Source organism: Trichoplax adhaerens, genomic scaffold, assembly GCF_000150275.1.
Source record: "Trichoplax adhaerens TRIADscaffold_21 genomic scaffold, whole genome shotgun sequence".
NCBI classification, from domain to species: domain Eukaryota; kingdom Metazoa; phylum Placozoa; class Uniplacotomia; order Trichoplacea; family Trichoplacidae; genus Trichoplax; species Trichoplax adhaerens.
This window is the reverse complement of record NW_002060962.1, coordinates 307,340-324,611: the sequence shown is the minus strand read 5'-3', so window position 1 is coordinate 324,611 and position 17,272 is coordinate 307,340. Positions and strand designations below refer to the sequence as shown.

The window sequence follows — 17,272 nt, the reverse complement described above, 5'->3', positions numbered from 1 at the left end:
TCGTAGATTTTAATTGTAAGTTTTTGATGTAACACTTAACAGACCAAAAAATATATTTCATAAATCTTGAATTAGAATAGCCCCAATATGTAACTTTTATAAAATAGCGCAAATTAAATATTAGCTATTTTGAGAGTTAGGATGCACTATCCCAAAAGTCTATAATTATATCTATTCATGCAATTGTTACATAAAAAGACTGAATAACTTTTAACTCTGACAATAGGATAATTTAAAAATCTAATAGTTAAAGGAGCTAAAGGATTGAACGCCCTATCAGAGAATATAAATAGATAATATTACCTATCCTTTACGTTGAAAAATTTAAACTCCGAGTAAGTATTATTCAAAAATCTCATTTATCCCTTGATACAGTATATAGTAACTATTGTGTATTTTATAATATTTAAACATCATCAAAATAGAATTCGTATTAGCAGTATATTTCGGCGTTTAATAATTGAGGCTTTAGAAAATCATCCAGTATGAACAATTAGTATTGTTATAAAAAACTAACTGCCTGTTATATAAACATCAAATCGTACTTGCTGTAATCAGAAGTACTGACTTTATTTGATATTATTTTTTATCATTATCAAAAATTACGTTAAAACGAAGAGAAGTAAATGAACGAAAACCAACTCAAACAATGATGCTGCAAGGGTACAACATTTCAGCATCATCTAACTATCAAACAAATCTAATGAAATGATTTGAGTATGGATTTCTTTAATTTTGATACATTCAGAAAATTAGAGAAGGGAAGAATGATTTACTATGCCCCTTTGTATGAGCAGTCCTTCGTATGCACCAACATCTTGACTCACATATTAAAAATGACTACGAAATGTCAATAATCCTATTCATATAGCTTCTATTTTAAAATCACCTACTTCGTTTCTTTCTTATATTTATATAAATTACATTAGAAACCAACAACTGCTAAGGAAAAGACAATATGAATTTCAATCACGTTACGAAAATTCTATTACTTTCTCCGAAATTGATCTTGAGAATGAAACAAAATTTAGCATACTCAGTTTTCATCCATGACGTGATCATAATTTCCACGTTGTGAGGGGATATTATTATTGGCGTCAGGATTGTATTAAAATAAGATATGAAGTACTGTATATGTCTTTAAATAGTGCACTGAATGAGCTGTGGATGGAACATTTCTTAAATATGTCGGATATATTATCATTTCTAGCCGATAGTCCGCTCGTAAGGTTAAGCAAATCAAGATAAGTAAGGTATTGTAGAAGATTAACCGTCATGTAATGACAAGTATAAGTGTTGCTTGTTTTCAAATACTAGAATAGTCAAGCAATGGCTTTCACCAAAACCAATAGGCAATGGGCCTGACACTGGTCAATACGTTGTCTGTTTTTAACCTATATATCTATATCTTCCTCGTATGATGTAGCAGTATTCACTTCCCATCTAAAAGTTTGATAAGAAAATTCAGTAGATAGATGGTTTATTATGAGAGCATCTCAATCTAATAGGAAGACTTTTTCAACAATTCTATTGAAAATTTCTGAGTAACTAGTATAACTGAATAGAAATAATTATTACTTCTATTTGACTCTCGATTGGTACACCCTCTTTGATAGGTCAAGGGAATTATTTCTCGAATAATTTACCAGGACATTTATTTAAAACGTAAACATGAGTAAAATTGCAGGTAGTGCACAAGTAATTTACTATCACTCGTAACGCCTATTCGGATAATTTATAAAGTAAACGGTATAGTACTACTTCGAAAGCACGTAAATAATATTTTACATTACTTTAATTCTGTATATAAAATCTTTCACATAACTCAAAACAGCGGTATGCCAAGATGTTAATTACTATCGTATCAAAAAGCTTTATTTCCTATTATAACTATAATAGCCCATCGTAAGAAAATAGCCCATATTCCCTGAATCATTTACCATCGAAAGTCGCTTTACGTTCAATGTTATTAACGATGATGAAATTCATCGAAACGTTAGAACAAGCGTGAACTAACAATACCAATCATTTCCAATTAAAAATAATTAATGGCTATGACTGTAGTTATTACGTTGATATATAAAGTTTGAACACACGCATAAATCTCTTACCTAATTGATGATGATTGGCGTCAAGATTATTGTACAATAATATACGAATAGATAGATAAAAGTTACGATATAAGTAATTGAGCAATTGCAATCGTGCTCTCGTCTTATCGCTTGTTAACACTCAAGATTAATGTTCATTATATTGATGTAACTCCTAGTAATTCTCCATGGCCATAGATCTTAGCATTAGTTGATATCCAAGACAATAACTTCCCTATATGACTTGCTCTTAATATCGATGACAATGATGAATGATTTAATGTTGAATCTTACAACTAATATTGTCAAAAATGATCCAGTCAATTAGTACAGTATACGTGTATAGTGTGTAGTGCTCTATATTATTATCAATGAATTAGATAGTAGCCTTGCAATGTTTCAAGAATATTATCTAGTAGTAGAACAATCGCTATCATTATGGTAAATGCAACGTAAGGAATTACGCAACAATAAAAAAGATGTTTTACATCGGTTGCTATAGAAACGCATGACAACTTACTCACCAATCATTCTGTCGCTTCTTCTTCATATCATTGGATCATTTGTCTTGACACTGTAGGGGTTTGGCCAGTAAGGGAGAGCTTATTGAAAGCTAAAAGCATCATTGTAAATGGAAATTATGCATCTTTGATGTCGATGAGGGAACTGCATACGTAGCATTCTTACATCAAGCGAGTACTATATCTAGATGTAGCTAGGCTATAATTATTTCTTATACTGTTTACGTAGATTCAGAACAGAAACTGCATACGTACTACTTTGACGATTATTTCTAATTAGTATAATTTCAATTAAATTTACAGTATAAGTGTATTACCTCACGTCTGTTTACTTTTAATTTCTGCCATCCATGCTAGTGCAGTAGAACCTAATTAACCCTATTGATTAACACCAGCTACTCCTGCTTCTATCGACTATTTGTGCAATTATAGATAGTAATTAATGTGTCCTGCATTGGGAGGCATCTATTGAAGTCGTTTTCAAGTACCTTGCTGAGAAATAACCATCAACGATTACATGATACACTGTAGACAAACTAAGCATTTTTACAGTATGTCTGTCAATAATTTTAGCTAATTACAGTAGTCATATGTTAAGGAATACAGTGATAGTATGGACAATGTCCTGTACGACTTCGTATAGAAGTTGAAGGTTCGAAAAATCCATAGGGTGGGGATGAAATTCACTCAAATACAGTAAATAACATGTATTAATGGATATATTTTCTATTATAATATGGACTAAATCCCAATTTATCTCCTCATAATAACGATACATAAATTAAATAAATAATTCAATATTTTACCTGAATACAATAAGGTTAAACTTGCAGTGCATCCATTTTCCATGTTGCTTCAACTATTCCGCATATTAATTACCAGTCTAGATACATACGCGGGATGCATGGTTGTTTTGCAAAGGAAATTTACACCTCATCTCGATCTACAGGATAGCCTCTCATATGATACGATTTTCCCACTGTCCTATATAGAGATTACAGATACTTCTGTAGGGTAGCTTTGCCAAGGAAAATTGGATGCGTTGCCTTAGATGTATGCCTTGCGCCAGTAAACTTGCCATGCTGAATAAGCTTATGTAGAAAGGGTCTACTATAAGCACTTTATACATTATTGTTGACAAAGATCTCTAGAAGAATGTCTATGGTATAGGAAAGAGATCTCTCGTAAGTCAAAAGGACTGATACATTGTCAATGTTGGCCATAGTAGATGTAGAGTAGCCGCCTTATTTTTAAAATTGCAAAGCACATCCATCGTCTTCATATTAGGCGCGTTGTAAGATTGCTATAGTAGAGAGGGTACAGTATCGGCTAAACGCTAGTATATAGTATGCAGAACGAGTACCGGTACTAGGGTTTAATATCGGTTCCAAGTCGCATACTTGGTTCTGGCTAGACGACAGTACAGTATACAGTACTTGAGTCCGAGATGCTCATAGACATTCCCTATGAGACGATCTCCAGACGAAGTCTCTGAGCTTAGAGCTCCATCGTGCAGGGTAGCTAGCAGCGTCGAGAAAGAAAATTTAAACACTTCAGGAGCCCTTCTACATCGTCTTAATCACGTTACTAAGATGTTTCCAGAACTTAATTCTCTATTGGAATGTAACAAGAAGAATTTACCCAACGTAATGCTTTACAATACGGCATTCGTACTGCATTAGCCTAGCTAAAATTGGCTATCATATTCTGCTCTCGTCTACTTTATTATTTGTTATTCGTTCATCGAAAGACCGCTTGCGATGCCCAAAATCGACTACTTTAAATACTGTATGCATAAGTACATGTACAGTTAGAGATGCACTTTAGTTTAGCTGCATAAGTATACCGCAGAAAAGGCTTTACTATAAAGTAAATCGACATGTTCTACTGTATTGCTAGCATACTGCTTCTAAATTGCAAGTTACATGAAGTTGCCTAAATTTCATTCATTGCTATCGCATTACTGTACTCCAATACCCGTAGAAGTAAAAAAAGATCTACCTAACTATTCTGTATGCCTCTGACACCATTAGAACAGATTTGTACACTCTATGGTTCTCTACTAGCATGCTGTACTTTACAATAGTTTAACGTCGAAAATGTTGTTTTATTAATTAATGTACGCTACTTACTAACCATTTTGTTCTGTTGCTATTTATTGTAGGGAAAATCGCTGGTCATTATAGATTCTCAAACAGATGGAAGTTTCTTATTGCACCACTTTATATCATTATACATTCAAGGTAAATTTGTAGACTGCACACGACATACAATCAACCGATAAGAATAACCGGTACTTTCTTAACTTATCAATAAATTAAATTTGAATCAAACATTATCCATTTGTATCAATTACATGGTGTGACTTCTTTGATGTATTGCAATCCATCGAATTCATTAATTCGTTATAGTTATGATGACATAATCATTCTCATATTCAATCTCAGGCGGTGGAAAAGTTGTAATGCTTGCTTTTGCCCAGTCTTTCAGTCATTATAGCTCAGTTGCCCAGAAACTAGTAAGCAAATCCAGTCAATATCACCTGCTATATTAAAAAACTCATTCTACATCTCACTCATCATGTCATTGAACAAATCTACCTTTAGGGTATAAACCTAAATTCTGCCTGCGACGATAAGACTTTTGTCTTTTTACCCGGGCTGAAGTATACATTAGATGGAATTATTAATCGAGACGTCGAAAACCCACTTTTGGATACCAGGTATGTGAAAGTACCGTAATGCTTAACTGCAACGACTATATACGTTTTACTTTAATCTATCGATTGTAAACCCACTCAACTGTTGTAAACTACATCTACTCGATCTAACCCTGGATTACCTAAAAAATTTATTACAGCAATTGTAAATCCCTCCATTCTTTATATCAAGCCATAAATTCGGCAATCTCTGCAAATGAAAATCAATCATTGCCGACCTTATTGATTATAGACGACATCAGTACATTGTTATATCTTGGATTTCAACACACGGAAATTTGTACCTTTCTAACTTACTGTCAACATACCGTCTGTAAAAAGGTTATATACAATCATCACTATTTCTTGATACAATCAATTTAACAATATTATCTTGTAAAGAATGCACGCATAGCGCTTTTTCAAAATTATTAACCCTAACCATATTCAAATTCTCTCCTTTACAGACCAACGGTTGTATACTATCTTTAATTCATAATGATTCGGACGTTGAAGATCAGTCAAGTAATCTTTTAAGTAGATGGTTCCATCATTTTGCCGACATAGTTTTGGAGTTAGAAGGTTTACAAAGTGGGAGATCTAAGGATGTCCACGGTCAGGTCGGTCTTTTATAACGTATACTAGTATAAAATATCTATGTGTGTAAAGTGCAGTTGTAGTTCTAATCGAATTTCCTTTATTACCTCGTATGTATTATACTGTGGAAAAATACTGAATTTCAATTTTCTTTGGATTGCTAATAACTCCTAGCTTAAGGTGGTTTTCACGAGAAGAGAGCAAAATGATTTGCATTCACTATCACCACTTAGTAGATGCGTTCACTATAGAATTCGTGACAAAGGAGTTTCATTTTTTGCATTGGGAACCTCACCAGCCATTTTATAATGTTTCAACAAAACATTCTATATATAAAGCTGATTTAACTTGAGCATATGTATATATACTTATAAATAACATAATTTTTCTTTAAAGTAAATTTGTATTGGCCAATAAAATAACCAAATTATTTATTGTTCAATATTGTTGTTGCATTAACATAAATTATTATCTTTTGCGATATTATTTACAAAATAGAAATAATTCTCAATTTCTATATAATATCAATTATCTTATAACAAATTGTCATACAGAATCGCTTACATGTTCCTTTTTAAGGTCTTTCCATTGCACTATAATTACATTAAAATCTAGTTTTCTCGTTGCACTTGGAGACATCACAAACAGAGGTTCGTTATCCATCGGAATCATAGATATGTCATCGAGCCAATTTAATGTACAAGGTTCAATCACTTCAAAAGTATCACTGAAAGAAATTGCAGCTCGTTCTAAACCAGTCTTTGTGTCAATAATACGCAAAATATCTCCCTCAAATCTTCTGTAAAGGATCACTGTTAAAGCGCTACCAAACGAGACCAGTCGTTTATCTCCCTCTGAAGGAATAAATCTAAAGTAAAATCCCACATATTTATTCATATATCAGTACATGAGATAGTAACGAACTAGCTAGGGTACAGCACTGTTTCAGTAGTTAAAGACTGCAGTACAGCATACGTGGGTCTCAGCTATAAATTTGAAAGCTGAAGAAGTACGTACTTGATACAGCATAGCGAGGATATACTCCAAAAATATAAGCCACTAGCTGCTGCACACGCAATCACATGACCGTTGAATTGCATTGTAGGATAAAATTGGTCGTCCTTGTTTAGAGTTGTGAGTGGATAGATTAACTTCTCGCGAAACGATTCAGCAATAATTGAGATCTATTTGAAAAAGTATTAACTGAGATTTCAGTAATACAATCGTTAAAGAAATAAAATTGAATACAGCATATTTTCAACTTTCGTAATAGATAATATCTCGCACACCGAAAGGATATGACGCGTTTTTACAATTAGCAGCAGATCTTCCTTATCGAATTTCACGCCATTAACTAAAGATTTGGCTAGTTTTACCTATATGAAAATTCATACTTTAGCCCAATCTTTGAGGTCTAGAATGTGCTACTCTAATATTTAAGTGCATCACTTGTTACATCTGAGATACATTATTACCTCTAGAATCCACTCGTCGTGACGTAAAGTTTTTAGTAGGCTTCCTGATGATAATTTCCAAATTTTAACTGTCTTATCCGTGGAGCCAGTAACAAGTAAATCTTGGTCTAGATCATAATCTAGGCAGTATACTAGTAATAGAATTTGATGCAAAGACAAAACAAATCATAAGGTTCTAAAATCTGCTCATACATCTCTAACCGTATTATAATAGAAGTGTTTTAATATCCCAACTAAGAGAAAATTAAAATTGCAATAGGAAACTGGTGAAACAATGAGATTCAATTGTTGGTAGGAATGGATTATTATGGATAGTATTGGGCTGATACGTTTTATTTGTAAATATAGTCCTAATAAACCATGGATAAGAGGATTATGCACTGATCATAACATACATATATACACGTATAAGTCTGAAATAGAAATTTGACATTAGGTAAATTAAGCTCCTTTAAATTTTAATTTCGTTGACATGACTAGCTACTAAAAAACGACAAAATGTGTCATTATACTGTACAGTATACAGTATTCTACAATAAATTTCAAGTTCATCAAGAACTGCATTTGAGATTTCAATATCATATAATACAATAATCAACAGTACAGAAAATAACTTCTATTACTGTAATGCAAGCAGAAGAACAATTACGAACGTAAAACAATTCTTAAATTATTTGTATAGACAACTAGATTTCGAAACGAGTTATTATGCAATATTATTACTCACTGCGCTCGCATAAATCATAATTTCATATACAGTAAATTAACCTGCTCCAGTGTGTCCTTTAAATCTTTGGATTAGCTGGCCACTTTGCCAATTCCAGGCGGCTGCCGATGTATCGAAAGAAGCCGTCAAAATAATATTTGCATCACACTTTAAAGCTGCACATGAATGCGTTTGAAGGACATGATTGCAGTGAAACTGATCATTTATTTTTCTCCAAATGCGTACAGTCCTATCATCGGAACCTACACATAGTATATAATGCAGTAGAATAGAGAATTAATACGTATATCAATTCAATATTATGCTATAAATTTTAGTTTACACATACTGTGTTAGTCATAACTTTGCTACAGTAATGATAGAAACAAATCGAATAATAGCATTCTTCATTGTAACCTCGTAAAAGGGTAGATATAGGCGTAGACTTCTAGGTACAGTATCTAGAAGTCCATGGTACAGTATAGGACAGTAACAATAATCGCGTTTGATCAAGAGCTATAATATCATAACACATGCAGTTTTTGTATTCTACAATCGTTGTCCTAAGCATAGTCATCAATAACAAGATATCGAACATATTTTCACATCGTCACACGTCATGCATCAAAGTATGATTACCACTGATAAATTCTAGATCCCAGACAAATATTCATACCTGTAGCTAGTAAAGTTTGGTAATATTTTACAGCTCTAACAGGCAATGTATGACCAGCTAGTTTGGTTTCAACATAACAGCATGTATTCGATACCGCCTTAAGCTTCGTCCTGCATTGCAGATATAATTTTCTCCAAGCGCTGTAATGCTTATTCTTGAACAAAACATTATCAACATTAACTCCAACGTCACTACAGGCACTTTTCCATAACGGAATACAGCGACAGATAACTTGATTCCATTTTCTGCTTACTAATCGGCATTGCAAGGCATGCTCGATTTGGACATAACGCAAGATTTTATAAACTATTTCCAACGGTAAATACTGCAAGAAATCGCAGTGTAGAACTGGACTAAATTGATGCCAAAGGGAAAATAACTGAGAAGGTCCACAAAGTTCTATCAATTCCTTCAAGCAGATAGTTTTCTCTTCGTTTTTTAATTCTGAAAAATCTTTGCAAACTGTTTGCAGCCAAACCTTAAATGAGTCTGTCATATTGCCTAAAATCTTCCTACTAGACTATGTAGACGTTGACTACGTTGCGTTATTTACTGATACCATAATTCTAATAAATTTACTTCATCGTCTGACGCAGATAAACAATATGACAGCATGCATCCTATAATATTGCATACAAAAATTGATCAATATTGTATGAAGCCATTATAAACTAGTAAAGGGCTCACCAAAGACCTGAAACAGATCGATATAAGATGCATCGAAGATCAAGCAGCTCCTTGCACCGAGCTTAATAACCAGTCGTTCGTCGTTTTGTTACATGCTTGTGTACTGTACTGTATATCTGCTACCGTAGTTGATGGGTGACGGGTGGATACCATCTGTACGTCCCTTCCCATCCATGACTTTCAATGACTGTACTGATTGATATTATGTACTGTACTGTACTGTTGATATTACACTTATACAAAACAACTGTCGTAGAATAATGCGGCGTTTGTAGTAGAGCGTAGAGATTTGTGCGATATCTATTTTGCACACTTTTTTTAAGCGGTACTCCACTTCTACGAAAAGAAGCTACACGAGTATGAGTGGATCCGTTGATATAAAAAAGAATTCTATGAACTGAAACAGGGAATACTAAAGAAAGAATGGATCATGGCATCTTATCGGCTACTGTGGAAATACTCTTTTAGGTTTGTATATTTACTGGCTTTACTACCAACTATCAACTGTACACTTGTACACTACAATTATGTGCATTGAATTAGATCCCTCGATTTTTATGCAGTACTGTTACTCAGCGTATAACGAGGGCGTTTAACAATCTTTGATGATCGCTTTTACATTACTGCTGCACCTTTAATTCATGTCAGACTGCATACAATAACGCTAATTGTATATATATATATATATCATGTATATATTATAATTATTAATTGTATAAATACTGTACAAGTGTACATAAATATTATTAATTACCTTGTTTACTGTAATGTCGAGAACATACAGTATAATACTTATATTTCTGTAATGAATTCGCTAAAAAAAATAGGTAATTATATCTGTATGTATAATATAATTATTATTACTGTCGTCAAAATGTATTCTACTGAAGCAAAATTAGACATGAAATAAGTCTAAATAATTGAAGTCTATAGCCACAATATTCAATTTCCGAATTACAATCTTCAAATCATAGGATGATAAAATTTGAAATTTGCGAGAATCCTCTTTATAATAAATCTTATGCGATGGTCTAATATTTCAATACTGCCTAATACAGTATATCATTCGTAGGGTATATTTTACTATAGTATACTATATATCAGCATTAGAAATATCAAATTGATCAATGCACAATTCATTTATCTTTTCACTGGGGTATATTTTACAACATTGTACTACACATCAGTACTACAATGAATATGCCACAATACTGAGTTACAGTGGAAATTAATAGTAAACATAGACACAGATATAGAAATATAGTACTGACATAGAGGGCCTTTTACTAAGCCATAATATTCAATTTCCGAATTAATAATTATATATACAGCATAGATATCGATGTATAGGTAACATAATTAATCTTATAACTTGCTGCAAATACCATTCGATTATCGTTGTGTTTTCCAAAGTAAGAGATTACTCCGAGAATATAATTGTAGCTAGCACTTTATTATTAATTACCGGTATTTATAGACTGCATACTCTGTCTTACTTATCATCTGATGAATTTCGTCTTATCACATGTTACAGGGGTGACAACTAATATTACCTTAAAAGTATTTAATAAGAATCATTGTATCGTACCGATATCTAACAATTATGTTATTCTTATTATGAACTCTATTGCGCGAATAACGCTAGAAGTTCTGCACATCCAGTATAGCTACGCTATCCTTATTCTTATTCGTATAAAGTAGATGGATAATCGTTAGTATTGTTGGTCTACCGATGAGAAAAAATATTTTATTTACTATGGTGCTATACAGTAGTGTTAGCCAATACAATGAACTCATAATAAAATCTGTTTTATTCCGAATCATATACAATTATAATTTAATTATAGAGAAACTCGAGAAACAAGTTTTATTACAATTTTAATATTACTATGTTTAGTGAAATACATTAAACTCTCATTTGTAATTTATTCATGGCAAAATTTGAACAAAAATACGTATCGTACGACCGCATACATTATAAACTGTAGAAGCACAGGAGTATAGTAAATCGAAAAGCAAGCATCTTAAATTACTGTATCGTGTATGAGCTTAGATCACTGTGCATTACCAGCTACTAGTGGCGTGTATCAATACTTCATTATGCAGTATCGACATGACTGCGCTGGCATTTCATAACATTACGTAATCCTTCTTCAAACTTAATTCCATTACAGAAATCAAAAAATAAGCTGATTGGTATATCATAATCGAACTTTCGACTTTCTAGCGTAATAATGGATTTGCCTACATAGGTAAAGACGATGTGAGCGACAAAATTCCGATAAAATATATGTAAACGTCAAGTCTTTGTAAACCCATTGAAGCATATGTGACCTCCACAATTAGTAAATAGAATTATCATTTTATTTGTAAATATAACGGCATTTCACTTTACAGTATAAAAGTAGATTATTTTCTAATCTTGATCTATTTACCTATAGAGATTATAATCAAATAGTGGCCAGGTATTGTATTGCATGCTGTATTATGGGCATACGTCGATTTAAAGGGATAGTCGTTAGGTTACAGCTGGGGAATACTGTGAAATAAGTTCGAAACCCTTGCTGTACGTGCGGTAACATATATTGTTGTTAATCAAGTATTATATTATTTACGCGATGTTGTTGGCAAGTTGACAGATAGATGATGATCATAATGACCAGAAAAGCTGTGCCATAAATTTAGCCTCTATGGATAATTAGTGCCAAGGTTCAACTTTTTACTCGAACTGAAATCTGTTGTTATACGATCACTTGCCATAATTACCGTACAGAAAAATCAAAAAATTAATTATCTAATCTTTGAATTCATGTAAAATAAATCGTAAAATAAAGTCTTTTTATTTAAGAATGACACATCTCCAAAATAATCAGACAATTCAGCTTACTAAGAATTATGTATACGTATTATGCGATGGTTACTCGTCATATTGATTTTTTATGATTAAATTATTGCATACGTATCTCATTCCATATTTAATTTGATTTTTATTATTATATCTTTTAAATTTGAGTAAGTTATTATGATATTTTTTATTAAATGCTATGCAAATCTTCCATATGTTCACTATAATTACATGTTGAAAAATTAATTTACTCGTTATACGTAGTTTACCCTTCGAATTATTCATAAATTAAATTCTGCTTTCAGGAGGTTTTCTTTCTATGATTTATATCCAGCGACACAGACGTACACATATCAACTCTTACTGTAATTTAAATAACTATCCCATAACTTCAATATAAAGCATGATACGATTTTTTAATTAATAGAATGTTTTCCGCTATAAAATAAGCTATCATTCTTAGCTTAATGCCTTTGAATAGGCCTGTTCTTAATTAGATTTTCTAAGAAGTAAAATGATTGAAAACAAAACTCTCGTGAAGCCAAGCAGTGAACTAAACTTCCTATTTATTTTTTATTATTGATTAGCATATGGCTAAAATGAATAGCGTTATAATGTAAGTACATTTTACTTACATAAGGAATATTAAGGATACGATACTAATATAATATTTTGTTACTCCGAAGGCGGAACATCAGTTATTGGCGCCGTCTAAAAATTTGTCGTAATACGATGCTTTTGAATTCAAGTTAAATAAATATTGGGCCATTCATTATTCAGTTACTGTAGAATACAGTACAGCAGAAAGACTACAATAATCATGATAATCAATAATAGATGAACTTCTTCATTCATTAACGATACAAATGCCTTTATACTAGCATACTTATAGTGAATGTTATCATATAAACATCTTTAATTCAAAATTTTTTATGTAGAGCTCACTTTCCTTGCCTACTAATATCGTTTTCTTCGATTAAAAACCACATTAAACTTACGCCACTAAAGGGATTGATGGTAGCCAGTAACATTGGACATTAAAAGAACAATAATTGATATGACGATTACATTTACCCAGATGCTAATTAACTTTCGGACATGTATAATGGATGCCGGTCACAAACCGGATTTGGTTTAACGGTTCTTTAATCGATTCTTCGTTAATTTATCATTTCGAAAGAGTTGCTTGTATACGAACAATTGCTCTATAAACGTTCAATTATATTATTAGTATTATCTGTAAGGTGATTAATGATAGCGTAGTGCCTTTAGGGGTATTATCTGAATGGCCAACTTTACTGCCTATGTCAAAGTTCAACGTATAAATTGGATCATCACTAGAAATCACTACTGTACTTTGCTACAAGTCCATTGGCTTTCGTAATATTTACTCGCGTATACGCGTATACAGTAGTATACAGTAAATAGCATGAATTCGATATTTTCTCATATGTAAGTCAATCGATCTAATGCTAGAATACCTTCTTCCAAGCTTATAGACACACTAAATTTTAACGGTCAATTTATATCTATAGTACTACCCAGTTTATAAAATCATGCCGTAATACATGAAAAAATCTCTAAATAATAACTGATGTAGTTTTGGTATACTCAAACGTTTATTATCTACTGGTTACAGTATATAAGATAATTTCTGAGAAAACTAAGGTAATTACTGCAAACTTTAATAGATCCGGCTTCAAGTAGAATAGGAAAACAATTAATACTATTGTCTGTTTTGTTTGTGTAATGTTTTCATTATAACTTTTAGTATAGTACTGAATCATTTTAGTGGACGCCAAATGGCCAATATACTGATACTGTAGTTGTTATCAATTTTGGATTTGACCTGATCCACACAGTCTACTTTACCATTGTACAACGTTTAATGTATGGTATACTGTACTATCATGGTATCACGTATATGTATATTCTTCCTTTGTTGACTACAACTAGGAATAAACATTTAGCCATCATTACTGATTCAACTTGCGATATTTATTTGATCTACACCAATTTCATTTAATTAGAAATGTTATTTACGTCATAGCGATGATGCATGCTCTCTTATTATTCATAAACAACTAATTAAATGGTATGATAATGACCATCATTGATTCACGCTTGTATTATATATCATCAAAAGTGAATACAATGTAGGTACATGTAAAAAGTAGGCTAGTACGCCAATTTTACATTGAATAGTAGAGTAGCACTAGAATCTAAATGCGGCTTAGACCGCAATTACGTCGATATAACGATTTCTTTGAAAAAGTACCGTACCTCTTGACTACCGCAGAGAAGTATTGACAGTGAATAAGTTCCGCCAACATAAGATTGAGAAAGAGATACAAGCCCCCTATGATGAAGGTTTGAACGTTTAAGCAAGCCGCTTCTGACATTATGCCGTTTGAAAAATGTTACAACTCAAATGAGGTTATGCGACTGCCAAGGACTGATAAATCACCCATGAATATGTCGATATTACCACTTTAGTATATATTACCCGGAATCATTGCTGTCGATATATATTATACCGTATTTGTATTTATTACGGGGCGGATCAAGCCCTATAAAAGAAATGGGAAACATACAGAGTTTACGTCCGATGGGAATCTTGGAAATTCGACTAATTATATCAATCTTCAAAAGGAAATATCAGGGTTATACTTGAAGTAATGGTAAATCTGAGTTACAGCCTTGTAGATCCACATAACTTATCATTACAATTATCGATTGATGTAATCCAAATGGAGAGTAATAAGCAACAAGCATACAGTATTTTGAAATTAGAAATTGTTTTCAATTTACTCGACTATAGTACTTTCTATAGTACAGTATGCATCTAAATACAGTATTGCATTGCATATCTCATGAGGGCAAGAATAAAAAAAAAAAAATAACTGCCCAAATATTCAATTCCGTCCATAGAGACGATAATGTAAACAATTATAATAATTATATTATTAATCCTCTGATTTCTCTGTGAATCGGTTCACTTCGGGTCTAAAAGTGGTTATCTTCTTATTTATATGATTACATTATATATCTCAGCATGATAATAACTGGTTAAGCCGGTTGGCCGAGTAGTAGTCAGAACTACTGTGCAGTACAGTACAGTACTGAATACTGTACTGTACTGTACAGTACAATGCTACAATCTACAGTACTGTACTGTACCCTTTGCATTTTACCGCGTCATAATACTGTACAGTACAGTACAGTAGACTGTAGACTACGCAATTTTACAATGCATTGCGTTAGCAGTTTCATCAGCTTTGAATGGGTACAGCCCATGACAAGCCCTTAGGGTTCAAGCATACTCTGCTACTGTACAGTGTGTCTATATCTTACTTGGCAATGCGGTAAAAGCAAGACAAATCATTTTTGATTGTTTTTCTGCTATCAAAGTGCACATTGTTACTTCTTTCTGAAACGTTGATGTACCGGCAAGCGCAGTGCTTTATAAAGGATCACAATTTTGATTCATCTTGAGATCGCATCAAGAGAAACCATGGCCAATTTAGCTCCATCTTACGTCTCGGTTCACTCTCTGAAGCATGTTGAGAATAGGGTCCGATCCGAAAGTTTATTAGACCAAAACTTTCCTATTAATCAAGGACGTACGTCTTTTTCAGTTTGATGTTTCTGTAGATGCTTGTATTTTCATGTTTTAAAAGTGATCGCAGCCATATCAAAATGACTCACAGCAATCAAAAAAATTTGCAGGATTAATTACCGTTGATTATGATCCTGTTTGCATTATTTTATTACCTAATGATTTTTGTCAAATCAATTTGTACTTTTGTTAGTACTGTATGTTGAAAGCTGCAATTATGTTCATATACTATATGTACTGTGCAGACAACACAACCATTATCAGTCGATTTATCGGATTCTTATTTTATTAATTATAGAAAATTTACCAAGTAAGCAGCCATTGGGTCATTTTGGCAGCTTGTCGCTTTCACAAAGTTCCATCTCCAAACTGTCTGTTACACCAAAAGATGGTTTATGGAATTCTTTCAACGAATTGGGATCTCGAAGACCGAGATCTGGCTCGGCCGTCACTCGTTCAAGCAAGGTAAGGCTCTGCAATAACTACTTTCAAAATTCGACCGTGAGAACAAGCCTTGCAACTAAACAGTGATGTACACATAGACATTAAAACTTCGGATCCTATAAAATCGACTTGATCCAAAACCTCTAGTACGATAATCGTGTACGTGCAGATTTCTGCAATTGTAATATTTATTATTTATGTAACATATCTACCATATATTGTACAAGTGTATATGGTGCTATAAATTTAAACATTGAACAGGTAGATAACTATACTGTATGTAGTCATCTAGTCACAACATTATTACGTCTTCTCAGCCTTCTTTGAGCTCCGTAGTAATAATAATAATAATCAGTTGCAGATTACTGATTACTGTGCTGTATAGTGTACAGTACAGTAAGTATAAACCATGACAATTTTTCTTGAATCTGTCGTAACCAATGCCAAGGTCATGATCGATATTTATTTCTTTTCCATTTTATCACATTGTAGTAACATATTTACGTACTGTAATTATTTGTTGATTCATCTGGCGTTTTGATACTATTTTTTTAATTGGATCCTGCTGTAAATTTAGAAGTTTCTGCTAGTAGCACTATACTGTCCACTTAGCGAACTTCAGCTGAAGTGCCCATCAAGTCCACAACACTTGACTTTCACGTAAAGTGAAGTTTCAAAATCCATCTGCACACGTTGCCTAGTACATACTGTTTAGTCTGTGTACAGCACCTATGTCACTCATACAGTACAAGTTACTGCCGCAGCAGTTTACGTAGTACAATAAGAACAAAAATGACGAATTTGACTTTACCTAGATCAATTTAGAGCGGATCTAATATTTTAAAAAGTACAAACAAGAATTGGTTCAAGCCGATTTCGGAATCATAAAAGTTCCATTTATTTTCTAAGCAATC

General features: G+C 32.7%; 2 protein-coding genes across 2 annotated transcripts; one reads left to right on the top strand and one right to left on the bottom strand.

Moving 5' to 3' along the window:
* Positions 1-4,077: 4,077 nt before the first annotated feature.
* Positions 4,078-6,215, top strand: TRIADDRAFT_61093 (uncharacterized protein; the record flags this gene model as incomplete). Its single annotated transcript, XM_002117087.1, has 7 exons — positions 4,078-4,257; positions 4,776-4,854; positions 5,059-5,129; positions 5,218-5,333; positions 5,471-5,651; positions 5,777-5,929; positions 6,081-6,215. 7 exons carry the CDS (start codon positions 4,078-4,080, stop codon positions 6,213-6,215), a joined length of 915 nt encoding a protein of 304 aa, XP_002117123.1.
* A 1,136-nt stretch (positions 6,216-7,351) lies between these two features.
* TRIADDRAFT_31932 (uncharacterized protein) lies at positions 7,352-9,259 on the bottom strand (the record flags this gene model as incomplete). The annotated part of the gene is made up of 3 exons (XM_002117016.1): positions 7,352-7,512; positions 8,150-8,350; positions 8,764-9,259. The coding sequence occupies 3 exons, from the start codon at positions 9,257-9,259 to the stop codon at positions 7,352-7,354; spliced, it is 858 nt and encodes a 285-aa protein (XP_002117052.1).
* Between the last annotated feature and the right edge of the window lie 8,013 nt (positions 9,260-17,272).